Below are 22,449 nucleotides of genomic sequence, written 5' to 3'. Positions count from 1 at the left end.
TCATCACTCCCATGAGAACACACATGGTAACTTTGAAGGAGATAATCTGCTGCTAACCAAAACATACAAGAAACAGTTGCTTTGTACATTAAACAAACATTAAACAAATGTTTTGTTTGAAGCACATCATGTTCTTGAATGGACTGCATTGCTGAATTCCAAATCTGAAACAGTACTACAGAATAAAAGAGATCTTCTCTTTCTGTGCAGTGGTTTATAAAATTACACCATTATTTCCTGTTCAGCACATGCTGTGAATCAAGAGAGGAAGAGGAAAAAAAGCTATACCGATCAAAATAATATAGGTAGAACATTATTATTTCTATATGCAGAAGTCCAAAAAGAAAAAGAAGAAAGACCTTCGAGAAGAAGAATCAGTAGAAGATTATGATGTTGGTGAAGAACCTGTAAAGCCAGTCCCACCTAAAATGGTCGATAGCTTGGAAATAGAGCAGCAGGTTAGAGAAAAAGCTAACAACTTCAGAAGGAAACCTGGAGAGCCTGCTTTAATTCCTGAACTAGTCTTGTCAGGAAGCATAACTCCAAGTGAGCAGTGTCCTCGGTAAGATAAATGTCGTAATACACTTCTTGCAGTGATAATCCACTGTTATTTATTTGATTCTTACCTCTACAATTTCCAGAATGTGTGCTTGCCATTCTGTTTAGCTTAATGATTAAAACCTTAAACTTCTGCTTCTGAAGCTGATATAACTTAATTGTTTTTCAAGTCACATGTAAACTTCTATATACTGGCTTGGAGAATGCATTACTACACATTCACTTTGAACCGTCTGATGTTTCTTGGGCATCTTCATAGGACAGTGGCGTATGTAAAGAAATTGGTGGTGTGGTGGTGGTTGTACATGAGAGTGTAGGTTGCTTAGGACACTACCACTCTTGCTAGCTAGTCCTTTATACCAGGTGGTATAGCCAACAAAGAAGAGAATATAAGGAAAAAGTACAGATATTATTAAAACTGTTCTCACCACTCGTTTGACACATTTACAGGGCAGAGGTTTTACGACGAGAAGACGTAAACAAACGCTCTGCATTTATAAAAGTCTTTTTCAACTCCAAAGAAGTATCAAGGACTGTTACTCGACCACTAAGTTCAGATTTCAGAGTTCACTTTGGACAGATTTTCAATTTACAAATTTTCAACTGGCCAGAGAGTTTGAAGCTACAGGTGGGTAATGAGTTATAATAGTGTTCTTTGAAAAGGTAACATGAAGTGCAGTTCCTTCTGTAAAGCTTGTGGTTTGCTCTGCAGCAGTGTTGGAAAGAAGGACCCTTTCTAAATTATCCGTCTTTTTATAGCCCTTCTTTGCTTTCCCAGTAGCAAACTTTTCAGCTTTGATGCTATGTTTCTGATGCTTGTGCTAAGATTTTTTTTATTATTTTATTTATTTTAAACTTTTGATTTGGATGTTGTGACCAACAAAGGTTTGTTCTCCAAGTTCTGATATGTATAATGCATATGTTACTATGTATATAGGTGCCTATAACATGACAGTGGGCTGCATGGGGGAAGTTAGTAATTGAGACGTGATTAAATATGTTAGTAAAGCAGCCTCTTTTAGAAAATCTGATTTGTACTGCAGGTAAACTTTCCAAAATATTCTTCTTAGTACACTCTTATCCACATCATAAAAACACCATAACATTTGTTGGGAAAGAGAAAAAAACTCGGTGCGAGTAATTTCCATTATTACTCTGTTGATCAAATTAAGTGCAGTGAAGTCCAAGAAGGGGGGAAGTAGTACTAAGAACTCAGTCTGAGTTAGCTGTTAGTAGCTCTAATGTCTACTAATGTCTACTAATCATATATTTTAAAAAGCAAATGAATTATTTAATGCTTAAGCCATAACAGAAGCTTTTGTCCAAAGCTGTGAAACTCAAACGTGTATTTGGTCATGATTATTTTAATTAACAATGTTTTTGCTTCCTTCAGCTTTCAACTTCTTATCAATACGTTGTGAAGAATTTATTTATTTATTCATTTATTTGTCCGTTGCCATGGATTTTTCTAGATCTATGAAACAACGGGCATGAGCAGTACCACCTTGCTGGCTGAAGTTTTCATACCTGTTCCTGAGACGACAGTTCTGACAGGCAGCGCTCCCATGGAGGAGATAGAGTTCAGCAGCAATCAGCGTGTGATGCTGGACCATGAAGGAGTTGGGAGTGGTAGGGAATGTCCCTCTTCCTCAATTCAGTACTTCAGTGCTGCTCATTTTGCTGAAACCACATAGAAGTAACAGGCTGGCATAAGTTTCAGAGTAAATTCAATTAACTCCAGTGTGTATATTTATTACTTGGCTTATAGTATTAGAGAAGCTCTACTACCTAGAGAAGTTTTGTGGTTTTTATAATTGTTTATTTAGTACTTAAGTAATCAGACCTCTGACAGTGCAGAGCAAGCATATGCTATTAATCAGCATAGCTGCAGCAATTTTGACACTTCAAAGCACCAAAGAACTGACTGTATAAACGTATATGCAGATGAAGTCTTTGATATAATGACATCCTGTAAAACATTTGACCATTGGGATTTCAAAATGGAAAATTAAAATGAGGGAAAGGTAGGGAAAAAGGAGAATAAGAGCAATATAACATGCAGAACTTCTAAGTTTTATATAATGTTTGAACTGCATTGTGGGATAACTGACACATAAAGGTACAGTGCATGAAATACGGATAGAAATAGAGCAGAACAACTGAAGTTGCCAAGAAGAGCAACGTGAAAGGAAAATTTTTACAACACATTTGTGTGTAAATGTCATTAACTGTGATGAGCGTATACACAGTTGTGTGCCACAGACCTTTAGGACTGATGTTTCAGATATGCATAATTCTTTTGACTGTGAATTTCTGTCTCATTAATAAAAAGAATACAGACACTGAGTCTGAAAACTACCAGGAATGTGAAGTAGCATGCATCTGTGAAGGGAAAACAAAAAAAAAGAAAGCAAGCTTTGGCTTACCCTTCACGACACAGTGTTTCTTTGTGGTGCAAAGGAAGGCCTTTCTGTAGGCAGAATGGAATCTCTCTTCCTTTGTAGAGTGGAGTCCTTCTCTGCAGTGTGCAACAGAGTGACATTGTTTCATGTAACCTGTGCATTTATATAGAAGGAGTAATTTGACTACTTATTTTTGGGAAGCATTTTTAAAACTATCTAGACACTGTTTGAATTGATAAATATACTGTAGATATACTATAAACATACATAAATATACTACTTTATTTTCCCTTGATAGATGTATCCTTTTCATTTGAAGCTGATGGTAGCAATCAAATGACTTTAATGACTTCTGGGAAGGTATCTAATAGTGTTTCTTGGGCAGTTGGAGAGAAAGGAATCCCCCTGGTTCCTCCAGTATCTCAGCAAAACACAGGAATTCCAAGGTAATGTGATACAGATTCTCAGTGATTCCTGGAAAAGTGTTACAACCACTATTTAATGGAATAGATGGTTTTCATAGCCAAGAATCATCATAGCTTTTTTCCTTCAGTTTAAGTACTTTATTCTGCACCTGAGGATATTTTATGTTGCACATTTTGGTAAAACAAATGACATTTCTAACTAAAATCTTTTAGCATGTTGTTTATAGACAAAATTAAACAAGACTCGAGCTGATTAAATTCATTTTTATGGCACTCAGAGGTTTAGATGTAGTCCAGATTTTGCTTTATATTGGTAAGGAACATTCCTGTAATCATTTCTTGCAAGGAATAGAAACTCCACCTTTTTTTATACGAAGTGCATTTGGGGAGGATATTGGGACACATGCTATAAATGCTGTTTTTCCAACTAATGATTAAAACTATAGTATGGAAACAGTAGAAGTTAATAAATGAGTTTTAAGTAAGAATGAAGATAGGAAGTTAGTCACATCCGTATCATTCCAAGGTAATATTTTTAATGAATTTTGTCCCAACAGAAGCATGTTGAGATGCAGAAATTAGTATGTTAATATATTACTCCACTCAAAACATTCTGATTTGCCCTGTGGCTGCATGTTGGACGTGGTAGTTTACTTGTCCATTATACTGTTGCTTTTTTTTATTTGTATAATTCTGATAAAGTCATAAAAGTGTGCTTTTGTAATGACCTCAGGTAACTTCACTGTAAGGCTGTAAGAATTTTACCATACTTATTAAACTGAGAAAGTATTTTTTCCAGCTGATTGGATTCTATCAGCTTTTTTTTATTTAGAAGCTGGACCATGGCACTTGCATCACTTTTATGTTATTTTTGACTCAAGCTGCAGCCATTCAAGTAATTGGCTGATCAGCAGATAAATAACTTGCTGACTTCAGTGAGACCAGAATAGCATAAGATAAAAACCATAAAGATGCATTTCCAAAGGCTGACTTCAAACTTGATAGACTAAAATTACAGTAGTTTGTCGCTGTAGCAAATGGGAAAATCCAGAAGGATGTTCAGTGTAAAACACTCTTATTTGGATCACCTTTTAGAGATGAAACCATCTGTGACTTTCCATTGTCTACTGTGAAAGTCTGATGCAAGATTTTCGTGCCTAAAGTTAATCTTTGCGTGTTGGCTTTTCAGCTCAACTGTGATTCAGTGTGTGTTTGTTCAAGATGCTCTAATGATACAATTTTAACATTGCTGCTTTATCTTCTACTGCCGTAACTTCTAGATATGTTGTCTGGTTCTAACCAAGCTTGAGAAAGATCTGTAAGTTCTTAAAGCTTTCTTAAAAATAGAATACTTGGGTATTCTTATTGGTATGAAGGTAGAGAGCAAGGACCCCTAACAAGAACCAGGCCACCATCCAAATTCTGTGATATACAGCTAATGAGCATGCAGATATGCAAATCATTGTACAGCTGTCCTCCTGACTACCTCCTGTACTCAACTACTGTGAATACAAGTAGGTGAGTACAAGTGAGAAGCCAAGGACAAACCAGCACAGTGCGCTCAGTGCCAGCCAGCTCGTGGCCCTGCAGGGTCTGAACATGGCAGGCAGAGCAGGGTGCTGGCAGCAGTTCCAGACCTGGCAGGAGGGTGAATTAGGTCCTGGTTCTGTCTAGAAACACTGTTCAGGAGGCAGACCACAGATGGGATTTTAGACATCACACAGGCAAGGGCTATAAATCTGAGAAGTTCCTTTAAGGTTGTCGAACTATGATTTTCTTTCTGAGTCCATGTAACGTAAAAATATTACTTTCTAGTAATTAGAAACACGTGATAGTGTAGGTATGATAAATGCTTGAATTACTAAGTACCTTAAGTCATGGAGAGTGTGCAAAAACATTTGGTATTTGTCGAAATGTAATCAAATTGAGTATTTCAGTTGAGGCTGTAACTGAATAAAAGTTTTCTGCAGTGAGAAAGCTTGTATAAGAGAGTTCCCTTTTAGCAGTTCCTGCATCTTTCTGTCTCACTTGCCTTTGTAGTTCACCATTCCCTTAGCTGCATAGCTGCACTTTTGAGTCTGCATGTCTTGTAAGCAGAATCACAAAACTTATGCAGGTTTTAAAGATGTTATCTTCTATATTGCAGCTGTTTGAAGAGTTGATAGTGTGGGGTTTTTCTGGTGTTTTGTTAATTTTTGTTTGCTTTGTTTGCAATTAATTTAACTTCAGTCAACTGTTCTACACTGTGCTGACAGAAAGAACTATTTCATTTCAGCTGAAGTAAAAAAAAAATTGGTGTGGGGGTGGAAATGAGCAAGTAGGGAGAGGATAGCAAGATGTTCTAGAATGAGAGGTTTGTAGTTTAAGAATTGTGTAATGGACTTTATTTTCAGGTCATAGGGTTTTTTATTAGCTTTTATTTTTTCCAAGATTGCTTTAAATATATATTTTTGTAATTAAATGTTTTAGGTGGAATCATCTGATACTAGTTCTGTCAATTGTCTTTTAGTGCTTTAAAAAATATTGATGCTATTGCATCCATTGGCACATCAGGCTTAACTGACATGAAGAAACTGGCTAAGTGGGCAGCAGAAACTAAACTTGATCCGAATGACCCAAACAATGCAGCTCTGATGCAGATGATTATGGTAAGTGGCTTTTTCAGAGCTATAGGGCTAATGGAGCTGTGAAACACCAGTACCGGTTTAAATTTCTGATGGATGTACCTGTGTGAACATTAAGAAGCAAAATGTCTATTAAAAACATGATTCATTAATCCGTTAGTTCAGTAGTTTTCTAGTGGTGAAAAATAGGCATTAGAGAATATGCAAGCTGATTAATTACATACCTAAATGTTACTATACTATACAATTTTGAATTTTTTTCCTTAAGGTTGCAGGAGTATTGCCTCTGCTCTTGTATGTGTTAAGTAGTATCACAGAATTGTCTAGATCAATCTATGCCTGTGACAGGGGGGTAGTAGGCCTGTGGGCCCCCTGGCTCCCTAAAATGGGAAGGGAAAAGGGAAGTTGCTCATCAGTCAAGGCTGCACAAGTTTTAGTTTATTGCAGAAGCTGAGACTTTGCTAAACATCAAATTGGAGAGCTGTTTATGTAGCTGAAGTTATATAAAAGAATCACCTTTCCAGTACAGTTCCCTAGATCACTCTGCTGTGTCAGAATTTTCTTACCCTTCAGTGTTTTGTTTATGTTTGGGGGAGATAGAATTTTACAGTATTCAGAAGTGTTCTTCTTTGCGCAACAAAAGCCTGCTTTAAAACATGTAATGTTTTGTTCTCAATTTGATCCATCTTAACTGCTTCTGCATAGAACAAGAACATTCATGCAATATGCATGTACGACTCAGCGAAAGTTATTTTACAGACTTCTTTTCCTTAGTACAAAAAGAGTAATAACCTTCTGTCTGATTTAGGTTGCCAGTAGTGGAGAGGCACATGTTCCTGACTTCTTCAGACTGGAACAGTTGCAGCAAGAGTTTAATTTTGTTTCTGATGAAGAATTTAATAGATCAAAGAGATTCCGACTCCTGCAGCTCAGGAATGAGGAGGTGGCAGAGTTCCGAAACTATAAGCAAGTCCCTTTGCATGAACGAGAAATCAGTGAGAAACTTTTCCAGGTAGATTGTTATCTGAAACTGTTTCAAGTATGTCATCCCTTAGTAAAACGTCGTATTTCTTTTCTAGTTCTAATGTTAATGTTTGACTTGCAAGTCAGTTAGGCCCTTAACGAATGTACAGGTCTGCTGGCATTTAAAAAGTGGGAATTGTATTCCATCAGTTTTTTCTGTGTTATTTTAATCTAATTAAGACAGCTTTTTTCCAAGGAAATGCTTGCACAGCTGCAGTGTGGAAGCAGAAGAATACGACACAGCAACTACTGTAGGCACAGATGTTCTAAGATAGTTTCTTAGAAAGGTGATTTCAAATACAGAAGGGTAGTAGAAGGTTGTTCAGGCTTATGTTTATTAACTTATCTACCATCCTTCACTGAAAGGGCTTAAGCAGTGACACTGAGTATTAAAATCTTTTTATGTTTTACTCTTGTTTATGTTGCAACTAGTTCTGTTTCAGTACATTTTTCCAATTAACCCACCTTGACCTTGCCTGTCTGTTAATTACCTTACTCGCATGCCCTGTATGTGTTTGTATTGAGTTTGTACTTCAGTTATATTTAATCTTGTATGGCAAACAGGTATACAGATTGTAAGGTAAATAGGTATACAGGTATTGGACCTGAGAGATTATCATGTTACAAAGGAGTAATGAAATAAACAGCTTACCCATATCGTGGGCTCACAGAAGGGCTCCAAGAGGAGCAATCTCTAGATAGAGATCCTTCCTCCTTGGGAGTCAGCCCTTAAATGGGGTCTAGGGTCTTCTGGTCACTCAGGTGAAATTGCGTTCACCTGTGCCCCTGCAGCTGACTCAGCGCTCGCCTCAGGTGGTCAATCAGAGGTTCAGGCCGTGATTCAACAGTTCCCATACAAATCTCAGCTCCACTGTTCCTGTTAAGTAATACATTCTGTTTTTCTTCAGCAATTTGTATGGCCACATAGCATTTTAGTGTGTTCACTGCCTTCTCAGGATCAGAATCATCTTGAATTTTGGCAGCTGTTGCTTTATATCTTGTATGAATTTCTTTGAGCAATTCCTTTCTTCCATTACTTTTGGGTTATATCTCTTTAAAACATGCTTTAGGAATTCAGTCAGCTCTGGCTTCTTCACAATAAACATTTCTCATTTTCAAATTTTAGATTAGTTCTTTTTAACTTCTATTTAAGAATATGGTACATCTTTGGTAAACACTTCAGTTCCAGTTGATTTTTTATTAACTAACTTTGTTCATTTCAATTTAAGTTTTGCTTTTTTTGTCGTTTTGTTTTTTTCCCCATTAAGAGTGAGTTGGATAAACCCATGATCACCTGTTCCAAGTTCTTTTTATATGACGTGATCTTCAAAACTGAGTTTTAAAGTGGTATTTTTCCTAGTTGGTTTGGCAAAGAAATATAAAATCTTGTAGAATTTTGGAAATACTGTGGAAAACGTTGTCTGGTGTTCATCTAGTCCTGTTTTCCACGGTGATGGGGCTGTTGCCGGCACTAGGTGAGGTCAGCATGTGTTTGGCTAGCGAAGTCTTGAAACATGGGAGATTCCACAGCCCCTGTGGATAACCTGTTCTGGTGATGCAGTAGCCTTCTAGTGAGTTTGTTTGTTTGTTAGATTGTTTTTGTTTGTTTTTCTCCATGTCCAGCCTGAACCTTCTGTGTTGTATGTGCTGGCTGCATTCCCTTGTTATGTTATGTGGCGCTACAGAAAAGAATTTGACCCCGTCTTCTTTGCAGTTGTCCCTGCCCTAGCTGTGGGTAGATATTGGATTGCTCATTAGTCTCTTCCTCATGAGACTTAAGTCAAAGATACTAACTGTGTGTAATCTTAAGCAGACAAGTTTAAGAGGGAAGCCATTACTGCTTCTTTCAGGTACCTAGTGATAGGGTGAAAAGAAAACAGAGCCAGACCTGAAGGTAAATTTCTCTCAGTAGCTTCTATATGACAGCTAGGATCTGTGGCTCTAAAGCCAAACCAACTTGTGACAGCTATGAAGCTACCAATCCTGGGACACCCTTAGACTTCAAGACTGTATTTTGCCTGGAAACTGAGTGTCAATTCCAGCTTTCTTAATTGATGAGATGTTCTCCTAGATTTGCAAATAAAGCTGCGTGTCAGTATTGCTTTCACTGTAGTTCTGAGGTCCACCAAGCAGTAACCATAACCTTGGATCGGTATTCATCTCAGTCCATCAGTTGGGCCACAGGCTCTTTGATCAAACCTCAAGCAAAGCAGTCTTCACTTTCTCGCTGTCTACAACCGATGATTTCATTGTGCTGTTAAACCTCTTTATTTCTTGAGTGCGGATTCAAAATAGCTCAATAACTGTTTCACAACAAAATTTCCCACAGTTCAAATAAAAGGTCATCTTCTTTGAATCCCGTATCTCTTCTGTTTGTATTGAATTCATCCCACTGCAGCTGCAGCAACATGAAGCATTTGTGGTTGAAATGGAATTTTGGTTTACAAAAGCAGGTGGAAGTTCAGGTTTAGAACAAGGGAGGGAAATTTTCAAGTTATTCCAAGCGATTTAAAGCACATGAATCTTAAGACAGTTCTTTTCTCTATGCATAGAAGTTGTGCAATGCTGTTACTGTATACATTAGCATTCAAAATAGCCTTAAATGTCTGACATCTGTTCTTGTTTACTTTGATCCACTCTTTAATATTAATGAAATATTTACCTTTCTTTTCTTGTATTCAATAAAGCATTGGATATTTATCAAATCACAAACTGTAGTAAATATTTCAGGAATATGAGAAAAGACTACACGAGAGGGATGTGATTGACAGTAAGCATTACCTGGATGCGCGCAGAGCTGTTGTTGCCAACTATCTACAAAAGGTAAGCTGCAAAAAATAGATATCCATGGTATTTCTCTAAGTCATGTGTTGCTGCTGTATTTGGATGCTCAATGTTCAGGAATACTGAAAACAGACAGCGGCAGTGTAAAAAGGTAGATGAAAGCCCAGCCAGCCAGCAGAACTCTAATATTAAGGTTGATTTGGTGTTGGACAAAGAAAATTGCTTATTAGCAATAATAGTTCTTTAAAGAACCTCACGGTAAAAGGCAGTGGAGAGTGTTTAAATCATCCAGGTCAGTGCTAAAACCCAGATTCTGGATGGTAATATGAAAAATAATTTTTAAATGAGCTGTCACATCTGTGTCAACCCCATATGCTTTGCATGATATTTCTGTGTGTACTGAAACATACGGTTCTGCAGTGCACTGTATGGCAGTACGGAGTTAAATAGCATGCAGTGCCTCTGTTTCTCACTTAGGTAGATGCAAGTGGTCTTTTTAAAATCAGTACGTGGATATTTTATGCCTATCTGACAACATAGATAAGCTAGAAAATGAGATTGCTAGTGTCAGGTCTGAAATTCATGTTAGTCTGAAATGCAGTCTTACTGACACCTCAGCACAATGAATGATTTCAGAACTTAAATGAAAACTTTTAAAATAAGGAGAGGAGATGTTTATTAGAAGTTTTGGTTACTGTTCTTCTGCAGCTAATCTTGTAATAGAACAGTATGGAAACACATGACTAGCCCTAGTAGAAGGAAATAATAGGATAAAGGCTGTACTCCTTCACTGCGCTTCTACGTAGTTGTTAAGAGAGGAGGGAATGCTTTCATCTCTGCTTCGCTCTGTGACCTCAGCGTAGAAATGGAAGGAACTAAGAATTTTTGAATACCTATTTGAAGCCATAGGATTAGTAACACAGCCTTTCCTGATTGTCCCACAGTCCAGAGTGTTGCCTTTAATCTCCATAATTAATACAGTATAGATTTCTTTGCAGTCTTTTCTGTAAATTCATTTGGATGCCCAACAGAAATGCCTGTTGGTGATGTTTATTGTTGCGATTGTTTCTGGTGATGAACTGTAATCAGATACAAATTGATTTTCTGTTTTTCTGATGTATGCTTTCATATGTTTACATCTGGGTTGCTGTATGTTTCTGTGGAAGTGTATTTGTAAAATAAGCTGATATTAAGTTATGAAGAAAGAAATTGCTTCTGGTAGAAAGAAAACTTTCCTTGATGTGACTATTTCAAAAAAGAGGAATGAAAATAAAGAGCACACTTTTGGAATTTGGGTATAGTAGACAAAATACAACTGTTTGCAGTGGTTTGGGATTCAAGCTTCATTTTGTCTCTTCTTCCTCCATTCTTTCCCACTCATAGGTTCGAGAATCAGTAATTAACCGTTTCCTAATAGCAAAGCACCATTTCCTTCTCTCTGACCTGGTCAATGAAGAGGAGATTCCAACTCTGGGGTAAAGGAGCTGCCTTCATTGATTCTAAGTCAGTCAATGTGAAGTTGTCTCTGGTACTTCTGTGCAAAGTGCACTGACGTGACCAGCTGATGAGATACTGTTTGTTTAGTGTGGTTGTTACTACAGCAGTGATTTTGTTTACTTTATCTCACGTATTTCAGTGTGCTGTTAACATTCAGAAACATTACTGCTTTGAGCAATGATTCCTCCTTTCTAAGATTATTAGTCTTATTGCATATGCACTGGCTCTGAATTTTTGTTACAAATCTCATACTTGATTTTGAAATCTGAGTAATCACCACATAGATGATCCTTAGTTAGTGCTGCTGACTTAATCTGCATAAGTCATGAATGGCAGATACTTTTCTTTCTCATAGAAGTTGCTCATGTTCACTCTTATTGATTATATTATATTATTCACACTTGTTGATTCAAAAAATGCTAGCTGTATTTCAGTATAAAACTAAACAGTCCCATCTGCTGGAGATACAGAGACTTGCTCTCTGAAGCAGGGCTTGTGATTTTTTTTCCTTCATGTTTTCATACTGCAGAATGGAAAAACTTGAATGAGACTGTAGTCAGCTTTGACGTCGTTTCAGGTCAAATGCCTGACCTGATGAATCCAATATGAATACTGATGCATATTGGATACTACTTGTTAATTCATGCAATTAGTGAATATAAAATGCACCATTATTTGTTTAAAGTGTCTGCTTAGTGAGATTTCAATAACTCATGGTTTTATCTTAGAAGTAATTATTGTGATTGTTTATTATGTTTATTACGTTATGTGTAAGGTACTGCTGTTGGCTTATCAGATTTTAAAGTAGATTTTGGAATGTCTTCTGTCATCTAGGTATTTTTGCAGTTAATATCAGTGATGTGTAAAAACACGTATCTGCATTTTATTTCTTTCCTATTTGTTTTTTTTTCCCCTTTGGTTCTGCTTTGCCTTGGGTTATAAGTTCTGAGGGTCCAGGGTATGTTGTGGCATATTCATTCTGTTTCCTTTGTGTAGCCTATGCATAGCTGTGTAATTAGATTTCTTACGTATTTCATGCAGTGGTTGTTATCATCTACTAGATACCTTGTTTATAGCTGTAGTTTACATCTGTCCTGAATTGTCTTATTTATATCTTACCTAGTTGTGGAAAATAAGATTAAAAAAATAATAATTTAAAGCTCTTTTTCTCATATTTAAGTTTGAATTAATGAAATAGAAGACAACTGGATTGCCTAGTACTAAATTATTTAAAGATTTTGACATTTCTTAGAGTTTCGTATGACACTAACAGTGTATGTTTCCTTTTTCTGTTAGTGCATAATTTGCATGTGTGTCATGGAAATGAGAATTCTGGACTCTGTGCAGAAATGACTAAATGTCTGTTTTATGATTGTTAGTATTTTGGGACTCGGCCTCTTTAAACTGGCAGAGCCAAAACGGCCGTTAAAGCCAAGAAGAAAGGAAAGGAAGAAGGTCACAGCACAGAGTTTATCAGATGGAGACATCAAGCTGTTAGTGAACATCATTAGAGCTTATGACATTCCAGTAAGAAAACCAGTCACAAGGTATGCCTCAGTGCTTGTTTTCAGTGCAGATTTGTATTGTGGTTTCTACTGTTTAAAGGCAGCTGAACTAGTTTTGAAATACAGCCACATCTGTTGTTTTGATCCTCATGATAAAACACATAGAGGTTTATCTTGGTAGTTATTAATAAAGAACTGCCGTTTTCTAAGTTTTTAGAAGAATATGATCATTTATCAATACCTTCAAAATTCAAGAAATGTTTTTACAACTACATACTTGCTTAAGGAAAACACTGGAAGGTAACTTAGATCTTTGACAACATTGTAATATGGGTAGTATTGGATTAGGTATGTCTTGAACAAGTTCTGCTCAAGGAAATCTTAATTCATAAAATCTTAAATATGTTATATATAATATGAATAAATAAATATTATATATATATCTCTCCATTTCTTCATTCTGTATTTACTTCCTGAGCATCATATGGTGATCTTCTCAACAACTTCATGAACTCAGTTGTTTGAGGGAACAAACTGATCCGGGTTTGGTCCTGGCTCATTTTCAGATGATCACAACACTTAGCATATTAAGACAACATCTCTAAAGCATTATGCTGTGTCCTGTAGGGATGTTTGAGTTCTGACAGTCTGGTTTAGTTTCAGAAGCAGTGTATTAGCACTGTGTTCTCTTTATCCCCAAATGGAAATACCTTATGTTTAACTGGGAAGTGTCTTCATCCTGAGTAATTATTTAGCATTTAGCTAATTTAGCACTTCTGCTTTTTTAAAATCTATTTAATATAATAAAGGTTCTGTTCAATGTCTGTAAATAAAGTCAAACTGAGAAATAAGTCATTCATATTAGAAATATCATGATAGGAAGGAAAAGACAAAAATTTTGATTTTCTATTGGTATTACAAAATAACTTAAAAACCCTTCAGGTTTTTTTGTTGTTGTTTTTTGTTTTGGATTATCAGGTACCTTATTTTGAGCTGCTTCTTTATGAATAGTTACTCTTTTACAGTCTCTGTTGTGGTGTTATTACCAAAAAACATTAAGGAAAAAATAAGCATATTAACATTTATTTTTATTTCACTTAGGAGTTACCATCTGTGTTGTATTCATATGGGTTTGTCACAGAGACCTTCCATGAATACTGTGAAGTCTATCCAGTTTATGAATTTTTCAGGGATTCATCTCCTTAAACTGAAAAATCTGTAGCTCAGGGTGATTGTCCAGGGGAGGCAAAAAAATAGAGAGAGAGAGAGAGAGAGGAGGATTAAAACCTTGTCCGAAGAGAGAGCCCTGAGGCACACAGTACTTCCACGATGATGCTTACAGGAGCCATATACTCTCTACCCCTCTCTGGTGATTTTTTTCTTGTTATTTGACTGAATAATTACCTTTCCTAGGTTCAAGTCAGAATATGAAGATACAAGAACTATTTCCAGAGCTCTGTATGGTTAATATATGATGTGACTATTTCCTGTCTGGTAATGAGTTCTGTGCTTTTTCACAATGTTATTGTCTGTTTCCTTTCATAGCAAACTTCAACAGCCATCCAAATCTTCGAGATCCTTTAATGAGATGTTTGCAGCCTCTCCATCTGCTCAGAGCCCAACCAACAATGTAGATTGGGCGTTTGACCAGGTATATTCCAAAACTCATTAAATCTGTAACAATCATCTGTTTACATGAAGTTGTGAGCATTCCTCTTTTGTTTATAGGCAGTAACGTCATCAGAAAGTTATCTGTTAAAGAGGTTGGCTTGCCCACTCCTTGATCTCCAAAAAGATAGTTAGGCTGCATAAAGGTTCAGAGAAGGACTATAGGGATGTCATAAATATGAAGTGGCTGTTGTACAGTGAAAAATGGTAGGGCTTTTCAGCTAGAATAGCAGTGATTTCTAGTAGGGGAGGAGAAGGACTGAGATTGAGATGCGCAAAATAATGGGTGGATTTGGATGGGGATTGACTGTTCACTGATTCTTTATTAGAAGGCTGAGGAATCATTAAATTAAGCTGGGAGGAGCTAGCTTCAAATTGTAACTCTTCATGCAGCAGTTATGATGTGCACGGAGAAGTTGCTTATAGGTACTGTGGCTAACAGAGGTTTGCTTCCATTGATGTGGACACTGAACAAGTATTTGGAAGAATGATGCACTGGAAGGTGCCCTATAGGAAAATCGTTACAGGCTTAGGAAAGTCCCTTTACCTTAAGACATTTGTAGTCATGAAGAGTAGTGAGAGAACCTGATGCTTCTGTGTTCTTACTCTGCTGCATGTGTATATTTGTCTGAACTTTGGGCTCACTGCACTCTTTGTGTAAATCAGCATGGCTGTTACTGGGGCTGATATTAAGAAAACATTTGCTTGCTGGTGATAATTAGTTTTCAGCATATTTTGGAATGAAGATGGAAGCTTGTTGTGGTGGGGTTTTTGTTTTTCTTAGAATGCCCTTCGAAATTAGGTCTTTAAATTTGGCATAGGTTCTGTTGTATGCATTTGAATGCTAATGAAATGTTCCATTAATGCATTTTTAATCAAATTAGGTGTTTGTTGTGTCTAGTAAAAGTTCCTTATCTGCAATATGAGAATACAGGGACACTTTTTTTCCACTGGTGACTGGATCACATTTGTTTCAGTCTCTTTCTTTGATTAGTTAGCTGGTAGTTTCCGTAGAGCTGGGGGAAAAATTGTTTTCCTTGTGTATATAATACGTGAAATACTCTGAGTTCACGTCACCTTCTTGAAATGCTAACATACAAAATTATTTTAAAAGCTTCATAAATGCTTAGAAGCCCGGAAGGCGAATGTTTGAGGTATAGTAAAGTGTTATGTCTGGGCTGGACCAGCGTGACCTCCACAAAGTATATGTTTCTTTTTCTAAATGCATAAAAATATGTAACTGAGCGCGTTCTGATGAATGTTTCCTTTGTTTGGATCCCTGTTTACAGGTTTTAGTCCGTCCATTTGTAGAAGTTTCTTTTCAGCGAACAGTCTGTCGGACAACAACAGCAGAAGGTCCAAACCCCAACTGGAATGAGGAACTTGAGTTTCCATTTAGGTACACCAAAATGAAATCAGATTTTCTTCCTGAGTAGTAACAATTCAGTCTGAACATAAGGATTTACCAGAGTTCTCCTGGTTTGTTCAAATCATGTCTTTTTGTTTAACTTTTTCAGAGCTCCTAATGGTGACTACAGCACCCATAGTTTGCAGTCAGTGAAGGATGAAGTGTTCATTAATGTTTTTGATGAAGTACTTCATGATGTTACAGAGGTGAGTTCATAATTGAAGGACAATGTACGTCACTGAATATTGCAAACTTCCTGATGTTGTCAGAATAAGACTTCTCAGTGTAGCAGCTCTCACCCTCCTGTGCCTCCTTTTTCTCATTATTATTCGTTATTGTGTTATATCTAGTCAATATTGCAATGTTGTTCAACAGAGCGGTGTTTATAGAGTTAAGTTTCATCTGTACAAATTAATTTTGTCCTATATAATCTGCTGCTAAAGGTCAGCATCTGTATGTTATCTGTCTTAAATTGAAACACTTGGGAGGTAGTAAAATTGAGAGTCAGTATATGAACAGTAGTCTTAATTCTGTTCTTAAATTTAATACATGGGTGGTTTTTTGTTGTTGTCTTCTTTTGTTTTTACTGCGTGCCAGATGACTTACCAAGGTCCTGCATTTTTTAACCTCTTCCATTTTATGTTCTGCCTTGCTCTTATTTTTCAAGCTATTAGGTGAAAAACTGTCTCTGTGTTGGCATAACACCTTTGCCTGCTGAAGTCAGTGAAAGCTTTCCCCAGTCATTTCAGTATGCATAAAAATAGCAGCACTTCATATTCTTGAAAACATAATGCAGGAGTAAATATTGCATGCATCTTACCAAGAACTGAATTCTGCCCTCAAAACTGAAATGGTATTTGATAAAGCAGAAGGGAAAAAAAGTATAATCTAGAAATTCAGATGTCACTCTAGTATTCAGAGAATTCTTCTGCTTTTAAGCTTACACACTGATCATAACTAGATCTGGAAATCACAGAAAGCCAAGACACGTGACAACATTGTTTTAATTCCCCAGTATTTAGTTAATTTTCATTCAGTTTTTGATAGTTTTTTTAAAGTCTATTAAAGGCTTTTTAAATTCTAGTAAAATGTCATAAGAAGATCAATTTACACAGTGTGGAAAGATTCTTGTGGAACCCTTGTCACATTTTTGAGTTTTCTATCAGAAGTTACATAAGACTTGAACCCTGAAGTGCAGTCGCATTGTATCACTGACCACGACTACTTTGTTCAGCACCTGACATGCTTGAAAAGCACGCAGAATAATTATCTCCATACTACCTGTTGAACCTACACTTCTAGTGAGTTAAACTGTTAAAAACAATCTAGGATTTTTTTGTGCCCTGATGAGACTGTTGATTGAATGAAAGGAAATAAAGTTGTCTTACAAATTATGTTGGCCAACTTCTTAATAGGATGATCGTGACAGAGGAAGTGGTATCCACACTCGTATCGAGCGGCGCTGGCTGGGATGTGTTAAGATTCCCTTTACTACAATATATTTTCAGGCTAGGGTAAGTGTCAGTAACTTGAAATGTATCTCTTAGAAACAGAGTAGAAAGGGGCTGGTAATGCAAAGTCAGATTTAATTATGTTCTCTGTACTTGTCAGTATATTTTTATGGAATTGATTGACAGTATCTTTGAAACTGCTGTTCTTTGTCAAATTTGGTGAATATTTGCCAATGAGTTCAACATTTGGAAGCAAGAAAAGACAGACAAACACACATCTGTGCTGACAGTGCTGCCTGGTTTCCTTCAGTAATAAAGTTAAAAATGGAAATTATTTAGATGGGTTTGACAGTAGCTGTTGAGATCTCTGGTACTGCATGGCCTGGGTAAGTGTTTTAAAAAAAACTTGACCTGACTCTTCTTTTTTCACAGCTCTCAAATTTTCACCTTTTCCAGATCCTCCTTTCCTCCTTCCACTGTTACAGGCCAGTAAACAAAGAACAAGATTCTTCAGTCTCTTCAGGGAAACGTTCCATGCTCAATATACTAAATCCCCCTGAGAAGTGTCTGCTCACAGCCCTGAGAGACTCAGTGAAGATACTTAGACATTTTAACAAGCTGCATATCAATATGTAGTTAAAGACGTATCAATCTATCTTTGATGGCTACCAATAACAGTAACATCTGTTTGTGGTACTTGTTGTTGGTCTTTCTGTTTCTTAGAACAAAATAGTCTAAGGATTGCTGTCAGATACACTCCTGACTCTGAGAAGGTTTTGCTGTCTGAGAGCCCTTGGGCACACTGTGAGTGCCTGCAAGCTCTTCCTGGCACTGTCTTCATGTGAACAGGATTTCTTACTGAAGCTGAAAATGTGCTTGGTCCAGCAGTAATAACAAGATGTATCTAGCAATTAAACTGCAGTGGCAAATGAAGTATTTCTTCATCCTGTTCTACGGTAGCATAGTGGAAATTCTTGAGTGATTTTTTAATCTTCTCATCAAAACTTAATTTTGTTCTTAAATATTTGATGAGCCAGCCCAGTGAGTCATCTGTTCGTCTTCTGACGATGTCTTTCCCAATGGCTGTCATCCTATCCAGAAGCATGGAAGACTCACTGTTACAGCCAGTTCTTCATATATAGCATATCCTAAACAGCCTTAAATTTTGCCTCAAATGATATCTGAACTCTGCTCAAATCAAGAGGTTAATCTTGCTTTCCTCTTAAGGCTACGTACTCTTGAGTCTTGCCTGAGCAAATGCTGGGCTTGCCAGCTCCTTTCTCATATGACCTTTCTGAAAGACCTTACCTTGTTTGTGGCTGCAGATGGAGGTGCAGAAGAACAGAGAGTCTGCCAGAGCCCTCCTCTTAGGGGAGCTGGCTGTGAATGGTCCCAGTTCCAACTGCATCCAAGAAGCATCACCCATGTCTGCCTGGAAGCTGCCTACCTATGAGATACTAGAGCATAATGCCCAGCATCACTCAAACCCAGCACAACCTGTGTTGTGCTGCTACCTTCAGAAGGATAGTCCTGCAAATCTTTTTTGCCATTCTGTCACTTTTCCGAGTCAACACTGACATGTTATAACACTGATACTAAAAAGCAGTAGAAAGATAAAGATTGCATGCCTATCAGTGTTCATTGAGAACAGTTTACATATGTGTGTGGTCATAACTTACTGTCTTCTCCCTTCCCACTGAGCAGCTTTGAAAGACTTAGAAGTTTCACTTCTTGGTTTTATGAGAAACGTTTCAGGTTTGTTTGTTTGATAAGGTGGTTAATATGTATGTGCTACTGCTTCTCTGTGTGTGTTGTAGATTGATGGTACATTCAAGGTGAATATTCCTCCGGTACTCCTTGGCTACAGCAAAGAGAAGAACCTGGGCATTGAGAGAGGGTATGATTCTGTGCGAAACCTGAGTGAGGGCTCCTATATAACACTGTTCATTACCATTGAACCACAGCTCATTCCTGGAGAGTCGGTCAGGGAGAAGGTAACTAATCCATAATTGATGATATCCTTGCCATCTGTTTGAAGTGGTGCAGTTTTTGAAATGCATATAAGTAGTTAGGCTTAGTATGCTACAGTGTTCTATGTCAAATTTTTTTAGCTCAGTTCAGTTTAACTGTATTTACCAGTAAACCACATAGACGCCTAATGCATGAGATATAAGCAAGCTTCCATTCCCTACCTGTGAGCATATAATTTTCTCATTTACTTCTGTTAGCAATAAAATATTCGTATCAGTATTTGTGAACCATGGGCAAAAAGGAGGTGTCAAGTACATCTACAGTATTGCTTGCTTCTGTGTTTATAGTACTAAATAATAATTATTTTTGAATGTTTCCTACTTGTCTCCAGATCTTGAAAGAATTACTTCTAAACATAGAATCATAGAATCTCAAGGTTGGAAAGGACCTATAAGATCATCTAGTCCAACCGTCCTCCCATTACCATTACATCAAATGAGAGCATTCTTGCCATTTTATACAGTATTCTGCAATTAACTGCCGATCCATTCAGTAAGGATGTATGTTTTTTCAAGGACAAACAGCAGCAGTTGATATTTTCTTTATTTTTTTTGCAGTGTAGAGCTATGCTGGTCATTTATAAGAGACAAACATTCAATCTTCATTTTCTTTCTTTACCTATTTTTCCTCCTTCTGCTGCCCTTCCTGAATCTCTGTAGATGAATGAAATGCTTAAGAAGGTACAATTATTAATAGATTAAATCAATTGAGAGATTGTTGTTACTCCCTGCTGAAGATTGAGCTTGGTGTTGTGCCATTCAGCACTCTTTTTGCAGTTTGTGTTTCTTTACCATCACGTTTCTTTGTCAGTGATATTTGCAGTGAATTACTACAATGGAATTCTGAAGGTTCTCGAAGCTTTATGTTTCAGCTGTTAATTATGCTTAAGAATCACCATTGTGTCTCTTCTCTTCTGACGTGGAGGTCTGCCTATGGAGTGCTGCTGTTCTACCTCTTCAGTTCGAGAAGAAAGGCAGCAAATGCTGAAATTGATTTTGAACTAAAATACTTTCTGGAGAAGCTCAGTTAAAAGCTGTAAAAAATTAGAGCAGTCTGAATGGGGAGGGTACATCTCAAAGTGTCCCGGACCTTCTCTGCAAATATTTGACATTGTGCCAGACTGTCCCAGCAGTATTCATGTGAAGATGACCGGGCTTTTGTGCATAACCTCAGTTGTGGTTGTAGTGGAGTGAGCATTAGGATGTGAAGTTAGAGTCATCCCTGCAGTGTGCTTGGCCTAACTTTCACTGTGTTTGCTGTGCTTTTAATCAAGCCACCTTTAGACACAGGTCACTGTGTGTTCATAAATAACGTAAGTAATCGCTTGGGCTTTTTCCATTGCCGTGAGCTTTCTTACATGTCTGTGAGCCTATGTATGTAATGCAGGGGAAGCTGAAAAGACTGTTGGGAAAGAATTTCACACTTCTTTTATGCTACTGCAGATGGTAAAGTAAGGTCAAACCTAGGAAAGCCGTAAGCCCACATTATCAATGAAACTATTTTCACATGAATTCTACTGTCTTTTGAAGTTTGATACCCAAGAAGATGAGAAATTGCTTCAAGCAGCAGAAAAATATGAAGCTGAATGTACGTCGAAGTTTCCAAGCCGTCAGTGCCTAACAACGGTAATTGATCTCAGTGGAAAAACAGTGTTTATTACCAGATACATCAAACCCCTCAATCCGCCCCAGGAGCTCCTCGATGCCCTCCCAAACAGCTCTCAGACAACAGCAGTAAGTGTTTAAAAAAGATTATGGCATTTCTGGGATACAGATTTCAGAATGTGTTCATGCATGCATGTGCACACATACCAATGTTATGTTTGCTGTACAGCTGCACTTGTATTTCTGGTTTTTCCTTTAAAAATAAAAGAAAGTAGTAGTGATGATCTACGTGTGATAAACAGGAAGTGTATCCATGATTATGCTCTTTATATATATGTGGTTTTTAAAATAGATATATGAATGATTATTGTCTTCTAAAAAACAAATTTATGGCAAGTTTCAGTAGGAGTAAATTGCAGTTTTTAATTGTGATTTACAAATTGCTGTAGTTCCTAAAGCAAGTTATCTGATAATATAACCAGGTCAGTCAGTGCTTTATCTTTGGTGTATGGGGAAACAGCACAGTGCTTTGAGTCTAATATAATAATGTCTTTATTAAATGTAGGTGTAGTGAGCTGAAACTGTTGTTTTTTGTTTTGTTTTGTTTTTCAGGAATTGGTGGCTCGATATGTTGCTTTGATTCCATTCTTGCCAGATAGTGTGTCATTTGCTGGAATTTGTGACCTGTGGTGTACATCAGATGTAAGTAATGCATTAAACAGCTTTTTATCCTCATGGTTGTGATATGACATGCAAATGGATCCCTCTTTTGGAGCAGGTTAGGCTAGATCAACTCTGGAGGTCCCTTCAGACCCACCCTGTTCTGGAATTCTATGATTGTAAGGAGTGATTTTTCTTCTTAAGTCATTTACTTTAAAGCAGAATATCTGAGGACCGGTGTTTGAGCAAAGTCGTTTGTCCTATTTGCAATCCTATGATTGCAATCTTTTGAATGTCCATAAGAATACTTCAGAGTTTTAAGCTTTTCCTGTTTTTCTCCCTTAAAACAATCCAAAATAGCTGGTTGGGCACAAGGGAAGGGATGCTGACTGATGGAGACTTTAAAACCACGCTTTAAATTGATCATTGTAATGTTAAGGAGCCACAGAGAAAACATTGCATTGTGCTTAAAAATAAATAAAATTGTAGCTGTTGGCAGTAATAGGAGTCTCAGCATTCTGTCATGTACAAATAAAAACAGTAACAGATAAGAAGATAACCATAGGTGATGTTTTTGCCATTTCAGAACATCTGTGCATGGTGTGGTTTAACCCAGCAGACAGCTGAGCACCACACAGCCATTTGCTCACTCCCCTTTCTGGGATGGGTGCGAGAGTTGAAAAAGATACACATGTGAGAACCTATGGGTTGAGAGAGGGGCAGTTCAGTAAGGGATAGCATACAAACTAAAAAGGAAGTGGTGCACGGTGCAGTTGCTCACTGATTGATGCACAGCCAGGCCCTGAGGT

At 37.2% G+C, this 22,449-nt stretch overlaps 1 protein-coding gene across 8 annotated transcripts in view; it reads left to right on the top strand.

The window, feature by feature from the left end:
- CC2D2A (coiled-coil and C2 domain containing 2A) overlaps positions 1–22,449 on the top strand; it is a 57,531-nt gene that overhangs the window by 19,176 nt on the left and 15,906 nt on the right. For 5 of the 8 annotated variants that reach the window (XR_005859965.2, XR_005859966.2, XR_005859967.2 and 2 more), the window contains 17 exons: positions 333–562; positions 1,009–1,186; positions 2,031–2,187; positions 3,259–3,406; positions 5,895–6,033; positions 6,818–7,021; positions 9,763–9,855; positions 11,200–11,291; positions 12,693–12,860; positions 14,364–14,469; positions 15,776–15,885; positions 16,004–16,100; positions 17,310–17,408; positions 19,163–19,339; positions 20,036–20,056; positions 20,906–21,109; positions 21,593–21,682. Coding sequence is in view for 5 of the 8 variants with exons in the window: in XM_015285800.4 (XP_015141286.2) it covers positions 333–562; positions 1,009–1,186; positions 2,031–2,187; positions 3,259–3,406; positions 5,895–6,033; positions 6,818–7,021; positions 9,763–9,855; positions 11,200–11,291; positions 12,693–12,860; positions 14,364–14,469; positions 15,776–15,885; positions 16,004–16,100; positions 17,310–17,408; positions 19,163–19,339; positions 20,036–20,056; positions 20,906–21,109; positions 21,593–21,682 (2,313 nt within the window). In the remaining 3 variants the exon portion in view is untranslated. The remainder of the gene's footprint in view (positions 1–332; positions 563–1,008; positions 1,187–2,030; positions 2,188–3,258; positions 3,407–5,894; positions 6,034–6,817; positions 7,022–9,762; positions 9,856–11,199; positions 11,292–12,692; positions 12,861–14,363; positions 14,470–15,775; positions 15,886–16,003; positions 16,101–17,309; positions 17,409–19,162; positions 19,340–20,035; positions 20,057–20,905; positions 21,110–21,592; positions 21,683–22,449) is intronic. The other 3 variants (XM_025150394.3, XM_420777.8, XM_040700459.2) reach the window with 3 other exon arrangements.

The sequence above is a fragment of the Gallus gallus genome, chromosome 4, assembly GCF_016699485.2.
Source record: "Gallus gallus isolate bGalGal1 chromosome 4, bGalGal1.mat.broiler.GRCg7b, whole genome shotgun sequence".
NCBI lineage: Eukaryota > Metazoa > Chordata > Aves > Galliformes > Phasianidae > Gallus > Gallus gallus.
The sequence above is the reverse complement of the archived record's forward strand: the minus strand, read 5'-3'. Positions and strand labels throughout refer to the sequence as shown.